Raw genomic sequence first — 13,341 nt, 5'->3', positions numbered from 1 at the left:
AATGGAAGCCAGACTGTCCACCTAACTAAAAGCTCACCCTGAACCTTTGGTTCGGATGACCTAATAAATTAACACGTAAATACAAACCAGAAGTTCATCATTTGCTATGACAGTGTTGATTAAGTTTTCTTTGAGAACTAAGGAACCATCTTTGAACAACTGGAAGTAACTGGCATGTCCACTGTTGGGATTCCTGTCCTCGAGGAAAAATTCAAACTCATTGTTGGGTTCCTGAAATAATACAACAAATAAAACAACTGAAAGTGTCCAGAAACAATCATACATGTAGGTTAAAAATCAAGATAACAGTGAAAGGTTAAATCAAGAAAGGACAAAATACATTTTTCAAAAACCTTGAATAGGTATTTTACCATGCAGCACTGCCTTAATAAGCTTTTACATTACACAATATATACTGAACTTCCACCACTTATTCCTGCTGCTGCACAGAAAGAGATGCAATGTTCCCTCCCTTAATGCCAAAGATCTTACTTCACAGTCCCTATCCTAAACCTATATCAGAAGACTATTCTGCTTACGTTAACATCCGCATCACTAGCTGACACAGTGAGAACTGTTGTTCCTACAGGTGTGCTTTCAGGAATAACCTCTTCTAGGTCTCTATTGTTGTTAGCAAATACAGGTGGGAACAAGTTCTTCTCAACAAATACATGAAGGTAAGCATAATCGACCAGAGGTGGTGTACCGCCATCTTTCACTTCTAACTGCAACTATAAAAGAAAAAAGAATAGAACAGATAAAATAAAACAAGTGTGGGAATCCTTAGTTTAAAATCTCCTGAACATATCCTGTTAATTATACACTATTTGTAATAATATAATAACTATTATCCATAAATGCACTTTAAATTTTATTCTAGGAAGTTCATTTAACCATCATGCTAATGAAAACTTTGTTTACTAAAACTAATGCTACTTTGCTAAGGCTTTAGATTCTCTTCTTGAAATGAAGTATTTATTTTGAAACTACTATAGTATACAATTCACATCTGAAATTTTACTTCTGATTAAGTCATTTCCTGTTAAAAATGTTTCTACATTTTGCTGGGTTTATGTTACACCGACATACTTAAGTCATATGGTAACTTTTCATCTCACTAAAGTCTACATCCCTTAGAGGTTTAGAAACAAAAAAACAACAATCATGACCATGGAGCCACCCTCACTGCACCCCCATTCCTCTACCCCCTAACTTCCCTTACCCAACAAGAAATATGAACTTACATAGTAATCTATAGGCTGCAGAGCTTCTAGGTTGACTCCTGGCTTGGTGATAACTACACCACTGGAAGTGATATTGAACACGTTACGTGCAGTTGCATCTCCCTTAATGGAGAACTCGAGATCTCTGAATGGAGTCTGAAATTTAATTTTCAAAGTTATTTTGCCAATTATTTCTTATATCAAATTACAAAAGCTTCATTAGTGTAAACCAGCATGTTTTTATTAATTCTCAATGTCTTTTTTTCCTTTTTTCCTTTTTTTTTACATGATTACCTACAATTTGAGGCAAACTTATTTAAACATTAAAATTCTCAGTATGTAATTCTATTATTCCTTAACTGACACAAAAATCTGACGTGTATGTTTTTTTTTCCTCAATGTAATTACCGGGGTACAGTTTTGGTCTCAGATTTTTGAGTGAGAAAACAAATTCTTAGCCTACAAGACAACATCTGTATCCAAAATTATTTCATGGCCACTAAGGCTTTCCTTTCTTAATGGAAGCATCATTAACCATTTTTTACCATAACAGACAGTTATACAAACTGATTTACCAAAATATGACAAAATGGTAGAAAAACAAAACAACCACATGCAAATTCAACATATTTATGAATATCAAACTGCATCTTGTTCTACAAACATAAACACTTCTATTTTGCAAATTCTTAACCCTTATCATGCTAAACACGAATGGTACTGTCCAAATTGAAAGATGGACAGGTTCATTATAAAACACTGAAGAAATCACTGATAAAAGGCTATAAGAAATTACCAAATCTACAGTATAAAAAAAGGAAAATATTAGGCATATTTACATCAGTGTCAGTATCTATGTATTTTGTCTGGAACACAGTGCCACCTGCAGGCAGGTTCATAGGTATACCACCAGATTCGTAATTACTATTGGCATCAGTGTCGGTAAATCTTGGTGGTGTGTTTCGGATCACCGTCACTGTAACCCGGGCCGACTCTGGTGACTGATTGTTTGGAGTTCCTCGATCCCGTGCATATATATTTACCTGAAAAAAAACAACAGTTTATCCATTTTATTCGAAATATGAAACAGAAGAAAGAATTAGATTCCCGGACATTGCCATAATTAAAGAATAACTCATGTCCATTATTGGAACCAAAGTTACAAAACAGAAATTTTTTTTTAGATCAGTCTCAAAACTCAACCATCTGATTGGTTAAATTTTAGCACAATACTGAATATACCAATGAGATAGCTGTATTTCTGAAACTGTTTAACCATAGTACTGTTTCTCATCATTGACAGGTTTATCTAAGGAACATAAATTTTGTACTTAAATGGCGGATATTTTTCCTTTTATAAATAATGTGCTGAAGCAACTACCGATATACTGAACTGAAACTATGATTATCATTCATTCAATAAAATTCAAATTTGATGGAAATTTGTGAAATGAGCCATGCCATGAGAAAACCAACATAGTGTTTTTGCGACCAGCATGGATCCAGACTAGCCTGCATATCCGCGCAGTCTGATCAGGATCCATGCTGTTCGCTAATGGTTTCTCTAACTGCAATAGGCTTTGAAAGCGAACAGCATGGATCCCGACCAGACTGCACGGATGCACAGGCTGGTCTGGATCCATGCTGGTCGCCAATGCACTATGTTGGTTTTCTCATGGTGCGGCTCAAATAATTATCTTCAGTACTGTAGATTCTTATCATATTTACATCAAGAATATTCTTGCATGTCAGACGGGATTTTCTTATATTTTTCCCTTCACTGGCAGAAGGTGGGGTTTGAAATATCTGGTTCAAAGGTAACTGCTTTTGCTGTAATTTGGCAGAGCCTCGTTACAGTCTAAACAGTTAATCTCAAGCCAGATATTTTAATCTGCACCAGCCCTTCAACCAGTGAAAGATTCTTATAGTATCAACCAATAGCAATTTTACTAAAAAGAAAGTCATTGAAAGATGTTTACTTTGTTTTGTTTTCTCAGATTATAAGTCAAATAAACACAGTTCCTGTTGTATGGTGACTTTCCAGCTCTAACAACAGAGCACCCCAGTTGCACATTTCAGCTGTATTTAAGAAAATACAGGTACAGGTGGGCACCGTATTAGAACCACCGTTTGCCTAAGATAGATAGTTAACTTCCTAACGCCATGTCTAGGGCATGAACTTAAACCCATTAAGACATGGGTCAAATCATTTGAAGCATTCAGCTACTGAGACCCTTTAGCAGAAGCTGAACATTTTGAAAACATTCAACTACTGCCTTTTTTTAATTTCTATCAGTCAACTGTAATGACATTAAACAACTTACTGTAACAGTGAACTGGGTGAGGCTGTTAGGGTACTCCATCATTGACTTTTTCAAGGAAAGTACACCAAGATCGCCAGTTGCCTCGGCCAGTCGTCCGACGTTGAAGAAATCGCCGATGTTGGCATCATTGCTGGCAGCATCAAGGTAATAATCAATATCATTATTGGGAGACTGAAACAGAAGTATTAGATTAAATGGATGTAAATCATAGCAGCTATGTAATCTAGCTTAGAGTAAATACATTTATATTGTTTGGGGGCTTGCAAATTTCATTGATTTATTATATTTTAAGAAAATCCCAACGAAGTCAAAAGCTGTCTGACAGCAAACTCAACTTTTCAAGGGCTTGTCAGTTTAATGGATTTTACTGACCACAGGCAATAATTCTATGAAGTTTGAAGACAGTAGGATATCATTCATCCTCAACCTCAGATTAATGTTAGGAAGCTGGCAGTTACTTGCGGAAAACAGGTTTGTACTGGTACAGAATCCAGGAACACTGGTTAGTTTAACTGCCCACCATTACATAACTAAAACAAGAGCACCGCCTTGCGGTGCTGACGCTCATCTGATTTTTTTTGTATAATAGAAATATTGTCCTACCCATGATTTTCTAAGTCTAAAAAGGGCCATCATTCTTGCAAAAAGCAGGATAGAGTTATGTTTCTTGATGTACAGTGTCCACTTATGATGCTGAAAAACTGTTGTAAGTTTTAAAGCAATAGCTTTGATAGTTTATGAGAAAAGTTGACTTACACATAATATTCAACCAAGAAAATAATTTTTCTAAGTCCAAAAGGGGCAATAATTATTGCAAAAAGCAGGATGGAGTTATGTTGCTTGCTGTACAGGGTCAGCTTATGATGGTGAACAAGAGGTGCAAGTTTTAAAGCAATAGCTTTGATAGTTTAAGAAAAAAGTTGACCTAAACATAAAACTTAACCAAGAAATCTGATATTTTCTAAGTCCAAAAGGGGCCATAAATCTTGCAAAAAGCAGGATGGAGTTATGTTTCTTGCTGTACAGGGTCAGCTTATGATGGTGAACAAGTGTTGCAAGTTTTAAAGCAATAGCTTTGATAGTTTAGGATAAAAGCTGACCTAAACATAAAACTTAACCAAGAAAAAAGCTGACCTAAACATAAAACTTAACCAAGAAAACTGATTTTCTAAGTCCAAAAGGGGCAATAATTCTTGCAAAAAGCAAGATGGAGTTATGTTTCTTGATGTACAGGGTCAGCTTATGAAGGTGAACAAGTATTCCAAGTTTCAAAGCAATAGCTTTGATAGTTTAGGAGAAAAGTTGACCTAAACATAAAACTTAACCAAGAAATCTAATATTTTCTAAGTACAAAAGAGGCCATAAATCTTGCAAAAGCAAGATGGAGTTATGTTTCTTGCTATACAGGGTCAGCTTATGATGGTGAACAACTATTCCAAGTTTCAAAGCAATAGCTTTGATAGTTCAGGAGAAAAGCTGACCTAAACATAAAACTTAACCAGGCAACGCCGACGCAGACGCCGACGCCGACGCCGACAACTGCTCAAGTGATGACAATAACTCATCATTTTTTTTCAAAAAATCAGATGAGCTAATAACTGTTAAAAATGGCATTAAACCCAAAACAAACAAAAACTGACCGAAGGGGTAATACAATATTTAAAATGAATAAGAAAATAATGTCATCATCAGCAGTTTGTTTTCTGCCCATTCATATTTATTTGTGAAATACAAGTCATATGTAACAGAATAATATAGGTATATATAGAGGATATTACATAAGCGTCTTTTCAAATTGAATTTATTAAATGAGTTGAATAAAATAATAAGATGCAAGGCTCTGCCGAGCATTTTATCAATTTTATTAAACAGTTTAATTAATTCAATGTGGAAAGTCACAAATGTAATATTCTTTTAGCATTTTTCGTCGAAACATCCAAAGTTCTACTTTCTTTTACTATATAAACAAGTCAATTTGAGCAATGTCTCCTAAACTATAAACGACGTCCATGTCAAAGCTTTATTACACTAGTGTATTATCATTTTTATGTAATGGCTTTATTACACTCCCGCGACGTCAAACATGTGATATTACAAAATCATATAATAGAAACACTCACCTCTTCATCGTTATCTGTTGCTGTGACCTTGATCAATTCAACACCAACTGGTTGTGTCTCAAGGATACGTTTGTTATAGAATCGAGTCGAGAAAGTTGGCAGGTTTCTGTTTCTACGAATGTTAAATATGAGAAGCTTTGTGTCTGTCTTAGCTGGACTTCCTCCATCCCTTGCCCTTATTCTCAGCTGCAAATTAAAATAATTTCTTATGTTTTGTTTTGTTCAGCTTATCTTAGCTAATAATTAGAGTCAAGCATTTTAACAGTGGAGTAAGACCTCAAGTGACCTTTCGGACATTATTAAAGGCACAGTCATGGTAAAACCGCTGACCATCTGCATACAGTGAAACACTGCTTGTTCAAGCATCAACTGCTGGAGGAGCCAAGCTTACTTAAGCAAATCATGTGCTACCCTGCCCTTTTCCTTGTATTCTCTATGTTTTGATCCTCAAAACTTAGTATAACTGGAACATTTTACTATCCCTCTGCAACTTACAAGCCATTCCATAGCTCACCTGAAGTTGGTTAAAACTGTTATCACTCTCGAGTGCTTTAATGAGGAAAACATTCCCATTACTGTTGACTTGAAAGAAGCTTGTAGCAATATCATCACCAATCAGTTCAAAACTAACATCACCAAATGGACTCTGTAAATAAACCAAATGTAAATAGTATTTAAAAAGTAATTTTTTTATTCTGTTTAACATTTTAAAATCCTATCTAAGATAATTTACTCCTCTTAATACAAAATACTTTCAAACTGCTTCTTTGACATGTTTTTTTGTTGTTGTATTCAAAGGCACTGTTAAGTTCCTCCTTTGCTGTTTCTTTTGTTCTTTACAAAGACACTTTCAAGTTTCTCCTTTAACAGGTTTGTTTTGTTCTTTACAAAGATAATTTTTCAAGTTTCTCCTTTAACAATTTGTTTTGTTCTTTACAGAAACACTGCTCCTTTAACATTGTGGTTTGTTTTCACATGTTTGTTTTGTTCTTTATAAAGATACTTTCAAATTGCTCCTGTAACATGTTTTGTTTCACTCCTTACAAAGATATTTTGCTGTTTTGTCATTTACAAAGACACTTTGCTCCTTTTAATATATTTTTACAAGTGAATTGAATACCCATGTATTTGCATATATTTAAACTTACTATGGTATCATTATCACGTGCTTGCACGTCAAACACTGACTGTAAGGAATCAACAGGGCGATTTTCATTTATGTCCACTTCAGCATTCAAATTGAGGATTTCTGGTGGGAATCTGTTGCGATCCACATACACTGTCATCTTGCCAGGAGTCCTTTTATTTGGTGTACCAAGGTCATAAGCAGCTATGTCAAACTGTCAGGAGGGAAAATACTGCATTAGTCCTATCAATATATCGTAACTCCAAAACTTTCACAACACTGAAATTGTGGTAAAAGTTGTAGACACCTATGTTTAAAGAAAACTTGAAAAACCAGTTCTTTTTGTTGAGACCCATGTACATATGTAGGTTGCAATAACCTTTTAGATCATTACTACAATTTATATGGACATTGAAATCATACCATCTAAATTTACAAACTTCATTTCATAAAAGAAGTGATCAACCAACTGTTATATAAGTGAATTAAAAAAAAAAAAGAAGCTTCTAACAAATTCAACACTGTTTGAAATATTGTAAAATCAATACATATACAAGGCTATCTACAGTACTATTCTGACAAAAAATTATAGCCCCAAATGGGATTAAGGTTAGGACTCACTTGATACGTATTCTGTGTAAGACCAATCTGGCTTACAGTCAAGTACATCTGTCCTGTTGTGGCCTGCACACCAAAAAAATCTGTTGAGGTCACCACTTCATATCTCACATTGCTGTATGGAACCTAAACAAAGATATTTATAGTCTGAATATAAAGGCCACTATTTTCTCTTCACATCTAACCAGAAACAGGATTTTTTTTGCTGGGTTTAACATCGCAACAACACAATTATAGGTCATAATTATGGGCAACTTGTTTCATCACAAGCAGGCACCTGGGTAGAACTACTGACTTTCTGTAAGCCAGCTGGATGGTTTCCTCACATGAAGAATTCAACGCCCCGAGTGGGGCTCAAACTCACATCGATGAGAGGCAAGTGATTTGAAGTCAGTGACCTTAACCACTCTACCACAGAGGCTTCTAACTATAAATAGAATAAATTTACCTGTGTAGACAGAGAAACTGTTATGAGAGTTGATTCAGATGTAAGGTCACTTAATCCCTTTGCATTTATTCATCACTGTATTATTACAGAAATTAGATCAATATGTAAGCTAGATCATATTCAGTTACGAATACATGGATAAATACTATTTTCTACGGTTGTTCCGCTTTAGATATACAGAACTCCAATGTTCACCCCTGACAACATTTCGCTGCATGCAAAAATAGTATTTCTTTCATAAACACTAAAAAATAACCAAACAAAGACCAATTTGATCACATACTGACATTGAAACAACAAATTATAACAAGAGCACCACAATGCAGAGCACTATACGCCCAAAGGTATGACCTTTGACCCCTAATGTGACCTTGACCTTGAAGCGAACCATACAAAACATGTGCTCTGCATGTCGTCTCAATTTGGTGAACATTTGTGTCAAGTTTCTTTGAAATCATTCAAGCTTCAGCCTTCATTTGACAGTGTACTTTCTGAATCTGGTCATCAGGAAACCTTTTTAATTGTGACTATAAACAGCAGTCCTAGTTATTTCCCTGAAATATAAATCTCACCTTATTGTCCTGATCTTCAGCAAAGATTGTAAAGAATGGTGTATTTGGATTTAGTGTCTCTTTTATTCTGAACTCAAACTCATCAGTTGTTCCTAAAATAAAAACAACTCATTTCAATTATCTTCCCCATTTCAAACTCATTCCATATCCAGTAAATAAGCAAAAGCTTCAGGTATGGGTGTATCACCTTCATTTTCAACAGTATTCCACTTACAGCAAAATAATCTAATTAAATGCTTACAAAAATTATGTGGTTCTGGCCCAAACAGCTACTTGATTCTGAACACAAAACAAACAGGAATTTTAGTAGTTCAATGGGATTCAGTAATCAGACTTTTGATATACTGTTTTTTCTTAGACTATTTGGGTTACCCAGAGATCAAACTTACAACATTGTGATTGAGTCCTGTGCTCTACCTACTGAGCGAACCAGGCAGTCCGGCAGGTATTTCAACTTGAATACTGTTTAAGTTTCTCTAGAATTTCCAGAATTTCAGATTTCCTAAAATTGCATCTTCCCAAAATTTTATGCTTCCCTGCAATATCAGCTTCCCAATAATTTATGCTTCCCTGCAACTCCAGTTCTCAATAGCTTATGCTTCCTTGCAATTTCATGTTCCCAATAATTTATGCTTCCTTGCAATTTCATGTTCCCAATAATTTATGCTTCCGTGCAATTTTACTGTCACAATTCATATATAGCTTATGCTCTCCTGCAATTTCAGGTTCCAACTAAGTTACCCCAATAAGTTATGCTTCCATGCAATTTCAGTTTCCTAATAATTTATGCTTCCCTGCAATTTCAGCTTCCCACTAACAAAGTTCCTTACAATTATTTTAGTTTCTCATTAATATGCTTCCCTTCAATTTCAGCTTCCTAATAGCTTATGCTTTCACAGAATGTGAGCTTTCCTATCTTTATACTTTCCCTAAAATATCAGCTTCACTTTGTGATATTTAAGCTTCTCTCAACAGAATTACAGTTTACCAAGATATTCAAGTTATTTCAAATTGCATAGAATTTTACTTTTCCTAGATGACACTGGATTGTTTTCGAATAAAGATGTATGTCACAAAAACAGCATTTTCTCCTATTATATAAAAACATTTCGTCTTGAACAATACTTTAAATCATTCTCCATAAACAGCATGAAACCTCATTATGGAAATGATAACCTATATAAATATTGATGTACATACTAAGCTATAAAATTATTATACAGGTAGATAGGATATGTCATAAAACAAGCAAATTCACCTGGCATAGTGTTTCTCCATTCAGGCGCATACAAGTTTCTGTTAACATTGACAGTAACAACAGTGGTAGCGGAACAGCTTGACGGGCCTCCGTCTTTCACTTCAACTCTCACAAAGTATGTCAGTTCAGAATCAGAGTAAAGACTTGACAGGGTCCTGATTTCACCATTATTCTGGTTCACTGAGAATAATGCACCAATGTTATTGTCACTAATCAGCCGGAAAGTATGCTGACCAAATATAAGTCCCTAAAATGTTCAAACAGAAAATAGATAAAACCATTATGACTTCACACACTATCAACAAATGGATATAAATGCAGTCTCTCCCTGCCCATCAACTGCTTCATAAATAAAGCTTTTATTTTCTAAAATAGTAAGTATTTCTATGTACAGACCTAATTTAAACAACCTATTTGATCTGCCAACCACATATATTGACTCTCAGAACAGGACTTCATTTTTTCTTTTAAAACAAAAATCTTAAACATAGGAATCAATTTAAATTTTCCCAACTTGAAGTCATCCATTTCCAGCAAACAATTGAAAAAAACAATATACAATTAAAACAATTAAAATAATGTTCTTGCTTACGTCAGGGTCTGTATCTACAACATAATCGGACAGTGTGATCAGGGACTGAGTTGTGAGGCTCTCGTCAATGGTCGGTATGGCTGGCACATTCACAAACACTGGACAGTCATCATTTCTGAGCACTGTAATCTCAATCCTGGCTAGCTGGCTAACCTGCCCATCTGACGCTCCATTTTTGTCGATGGCAACTGCATTTAGCTACAATGAAGTATTTTCCTTTAGTTGTAGTTTTATTTTTGCTTTGTCTATTTTTTAAAGACAGCTTAAAGAAAACTTCTATTCTAATAAATAATTGGAACCCATCTTATAGCAGTACTATTTTTCTACCTTCAGATGGTGGAGGAGAAACCAGGTACACAAATATTTTCTCACTTATAAGTCAGAGTCAGAGTATTCTGAATAACATACACAGACTACTTCATTTAAATACACATTACTTAGTGGATGCACAATTTTTGCCAAATATAACTGTAAAACCTATGGTGTGAAGATAAATCTACTTCATCCATTGAGTTTCAGATAATAAAATCCACCCTCCATTTGGTACATGTTCAAAAACTATATAGAGCCTCGAGTCTGGATAAATATCAACCTCTGGTGAAATTTCCTTATCCATCACCCATGACAAGTAGGTATCTTGGTCAAATCCCTTGACATTTTACAAGTCTGTTGAGCCATTACTTGCTCCAACAAAAAACTAGAACTGTCACAGGAGTGACTCATACCCCCACCATAAGGTCTTGTCACAGAAGAATGGCAACCATAAGGAATCTTAAAAATACTTTGGAGTACTTCATCCTGGGCTTCCACATATAAGTAATACTAGTATAATATTAGAGATACACTAAAAGTGAATACAAAAAAGTGTCTTACCGACCCATGTTACCATGGAAAAATGTTTTTACTTTTTACATAGGACTTATAATAAAAAAGTTAGAAAAATACCTAAAATATTGAAAATCTAAAAATAGGATTTCTAAAAATACACTAATTCCTCTGGAATTTAAGGGGAAGAAACTCAGTACAAAGGTTAAAAAAAGGTTACTTCCTTTTGGCTTACATCAAAATTAACCTTAAATTCTAGGTAAAAGGGGACACAATTCAAGAAAAATAGTGTCAGAGTTATGCACCTTGTGTCACATGATGTGGGTGATGAGGTGGAACATCTATTTTAAGTTTGAATCAAATCCATTCAGTAGTAATTGAGATATAGTGAAAATACATCAAAATTAACCTTAAATTCTAAGTAAAAAGGGGCATAATTCATGAAAAATTGGTGTCAGAGTTATGCACCTTGTGTCACATGATGTGGGTGATGAGGTGGAACATCTATTTTAAGTTTGAATCAAATCCATTTTGTAATAATTGAGATATAGTGAAAATACATCAAAATCAACCTTAAATTTAAAGTAAAAGGGGACATAATTCATAAAAAATTTATGTCAGAGTTAAGCACCTTATGTCACATGATGTGGGTGATGAGGTGGAACAACTATTTTAAGTTTGAATCAAATCCATTTAGTAATAACTGAGATATAGTGAAAATACAACAAAATTAACCTTAAATTCTAAGTAAAAGGGGACATAATTCATGAAAACTTGGTGTCAAAGTTATGCACCTTGTGTCACATGATGTGGGCACATGATGTGGGTGATGAGGTGGAACATCTATTTTAAGTTTGAATCAAATCCATTTAGTAATAACTGAGATATAGTGAAAATACAACAAAATTAACCTTAAATTCTAAGTAAAAGGGGACATAATTCATGAAAACTTGGTGTCAAGAGTTATGCACCTTGTGTCACATGATGTGGGTGATAAGGTGGAACATGTATTTTAAGTTTGAATCAAATCCATTTGGTAATAACTGAGATAATAAATTTCGGGATGCGACAGGACGGGACGGGACGCGACAAAACTGACTCCTATATACCCCCGTCAAACATGTTTGGTGGGGGTATAACAACTGGCTCAAGAGGTCTGTAACAGGAGTACTAAAAATCCATATGAGATAGGAGTGAAAAATGACGCAGAAGGTGTATGAGAGAATCTAAAAAGCAAAACAGTACATAGGTTAATGTGAGGAATGTACATTTTTTGAGAGGAAGGGGATGTGGGGGTGTACAGGTGGGAAGGAGGGAGATATGTGGGATATTGAGAAGCCATCAAAAATTTATGATTTGAGCCGCGCCATGAGAAAACCAACATATTGCGTTTGCGACCAGCATGGATCCAGACCAGCCTGCGCATCTGCGCAGTCTGGTCAGGATCCATGCTGTTCGCTAATGGTTTCTCTAATTACAATAGGCTTTGAAAGCGAACAGCATGGATCCTGACCAGACTACGCAAATGCACTTTTTTGGTTTTCTCATGGCGCGGCTCATATCATATTAAACAAAGGTAAAAATACATATAACAATACTTTATCTTGAAGTCTGTGTTTGCTGGGGGTTGTTTGTTTTGGGTTTAACGCCGGTTTTCAACAGTATTTCATTCATGTAATGGCGGGCAGTTAACCTAACCAGTGTTCCTGGATTCTGTACCAGTACAAACCTGTTCTCTGCAAGTAACTGCCAACTTCCCCACATGAATTAGAGGTGGAGGACGATTGGTTTCAGACACAATGTCTTTTATCAAATCGTCACTGAGAACATATGCCCCACCCGGAGATCGAACCCGCGACCCCAAGATCCGTAGACCAACGCTCTCCCTATTGAGCTAAGCGGGCGGGCTTGTTGGGTGTTTAGAGGGGTAACTTGTTTTGACTCAAAATGGTCATTTCATGGGATATGAATTTATGGATTTCAACCTTTGAAGATAACATGACTAAACTCAAGACTGATGACAACAATGTATGACACATACCCTTTAGATACCCATGACCGTATAATAATAAAATCCACAAAAGATTTATAGTAAAGAAAAAATTATCTGACATGAAAGTCCCAGTAATATCTGTATGTCCACTCCATGCTGATGACATATACAAAATTTTATTTCAATTACAAAAATGGAAATGGAAACTTTATGAGATGGAGATGGAGTACTCATGGAAGTGT

The 13,341-nt window shown here is 35.2% G+C and overlaps 1 protein-coding gene across 1 annotated transcript in view; it reads right to left on the bottom strand.

Annotated features, from left to right (window-relative positions):
• The window catches only part of LOC123562369 (uncharacterized), a 221,535-nt gene that overhangs the window by 71,667 nt on the left and 136,527 nt on the right, over nucleotides 1-13,341 (bottom strand). Inside the window, exons 79-90 of the mRNA XM_053537208.1 lie at nucleotides 10,282-10,479; nucleotides 9,690-9,936; nucleotides 8,432-8,523; nucleotides 7,415-7,537; nucleotides 6,816-7,007; nucleotides 6,182-6,313; nucleotides 5,668-5,853; nucleotides 3,548-3,718; nucleotides 2,063-2,266; nucleotides 1,245-1,379; nucleotides 540-731; nucleotides 88-231 (exon numbers count right to left, since the gene is read on the bottom strand). Coding sequence (XP_053393183.1) covers nucleotides 88-231; nucleotides 540-731; nucleotides 1,245-1,379; nucleotides 2,063-2,266; nucleotides 3,548-3,718; nucleotides 5,668-5,853; nucleotides 6,182-6,313; nucleotides 6,816-7,007; nucleotides 7,415-7,537; nucleotides 8,432-8,523; nucleotides 9,690-9,936; nucleotides 10,282-10,479 — 2,016 coding nt within the window. The remainder of the gene's footprint in view (nucleotides 1-87; nucleotides 232-539; nucleotides 732-1,244; nucleotides 1,380-2,062; nucleotides 2,267-3,547; nucleotides 3,719-5,667; nucleotides 5,854-6,181; nucleotides 6,314-6,815; nucleotides 7,008-7,414; nucleotides 7,538-8,431; nucleotides 8,524-9,689; nucleotides 9,937-10,281; nucleotides 10,480-13,341) is intronic.

The sequence above is a fragment of the Mercenaria mercenaria genome, chromosome 2, assembly GCF_021730395.1.
Source record: "Mercenaria mercenaria strain notata chromosome 2, MADL_Memer_1, whole genome shotgun sequence".
NCBI lineage: Eukaryota > Metazoa > Mollusca > Bivalvia > Venerida > Veneridae > Mercenaria > Mercenaria mercenaria.
The sequence above is the reverse complement of the archived record's forward strand: the minus strand, read 5'-3'. Positions and strand labels throughout refer to the sequence as shown.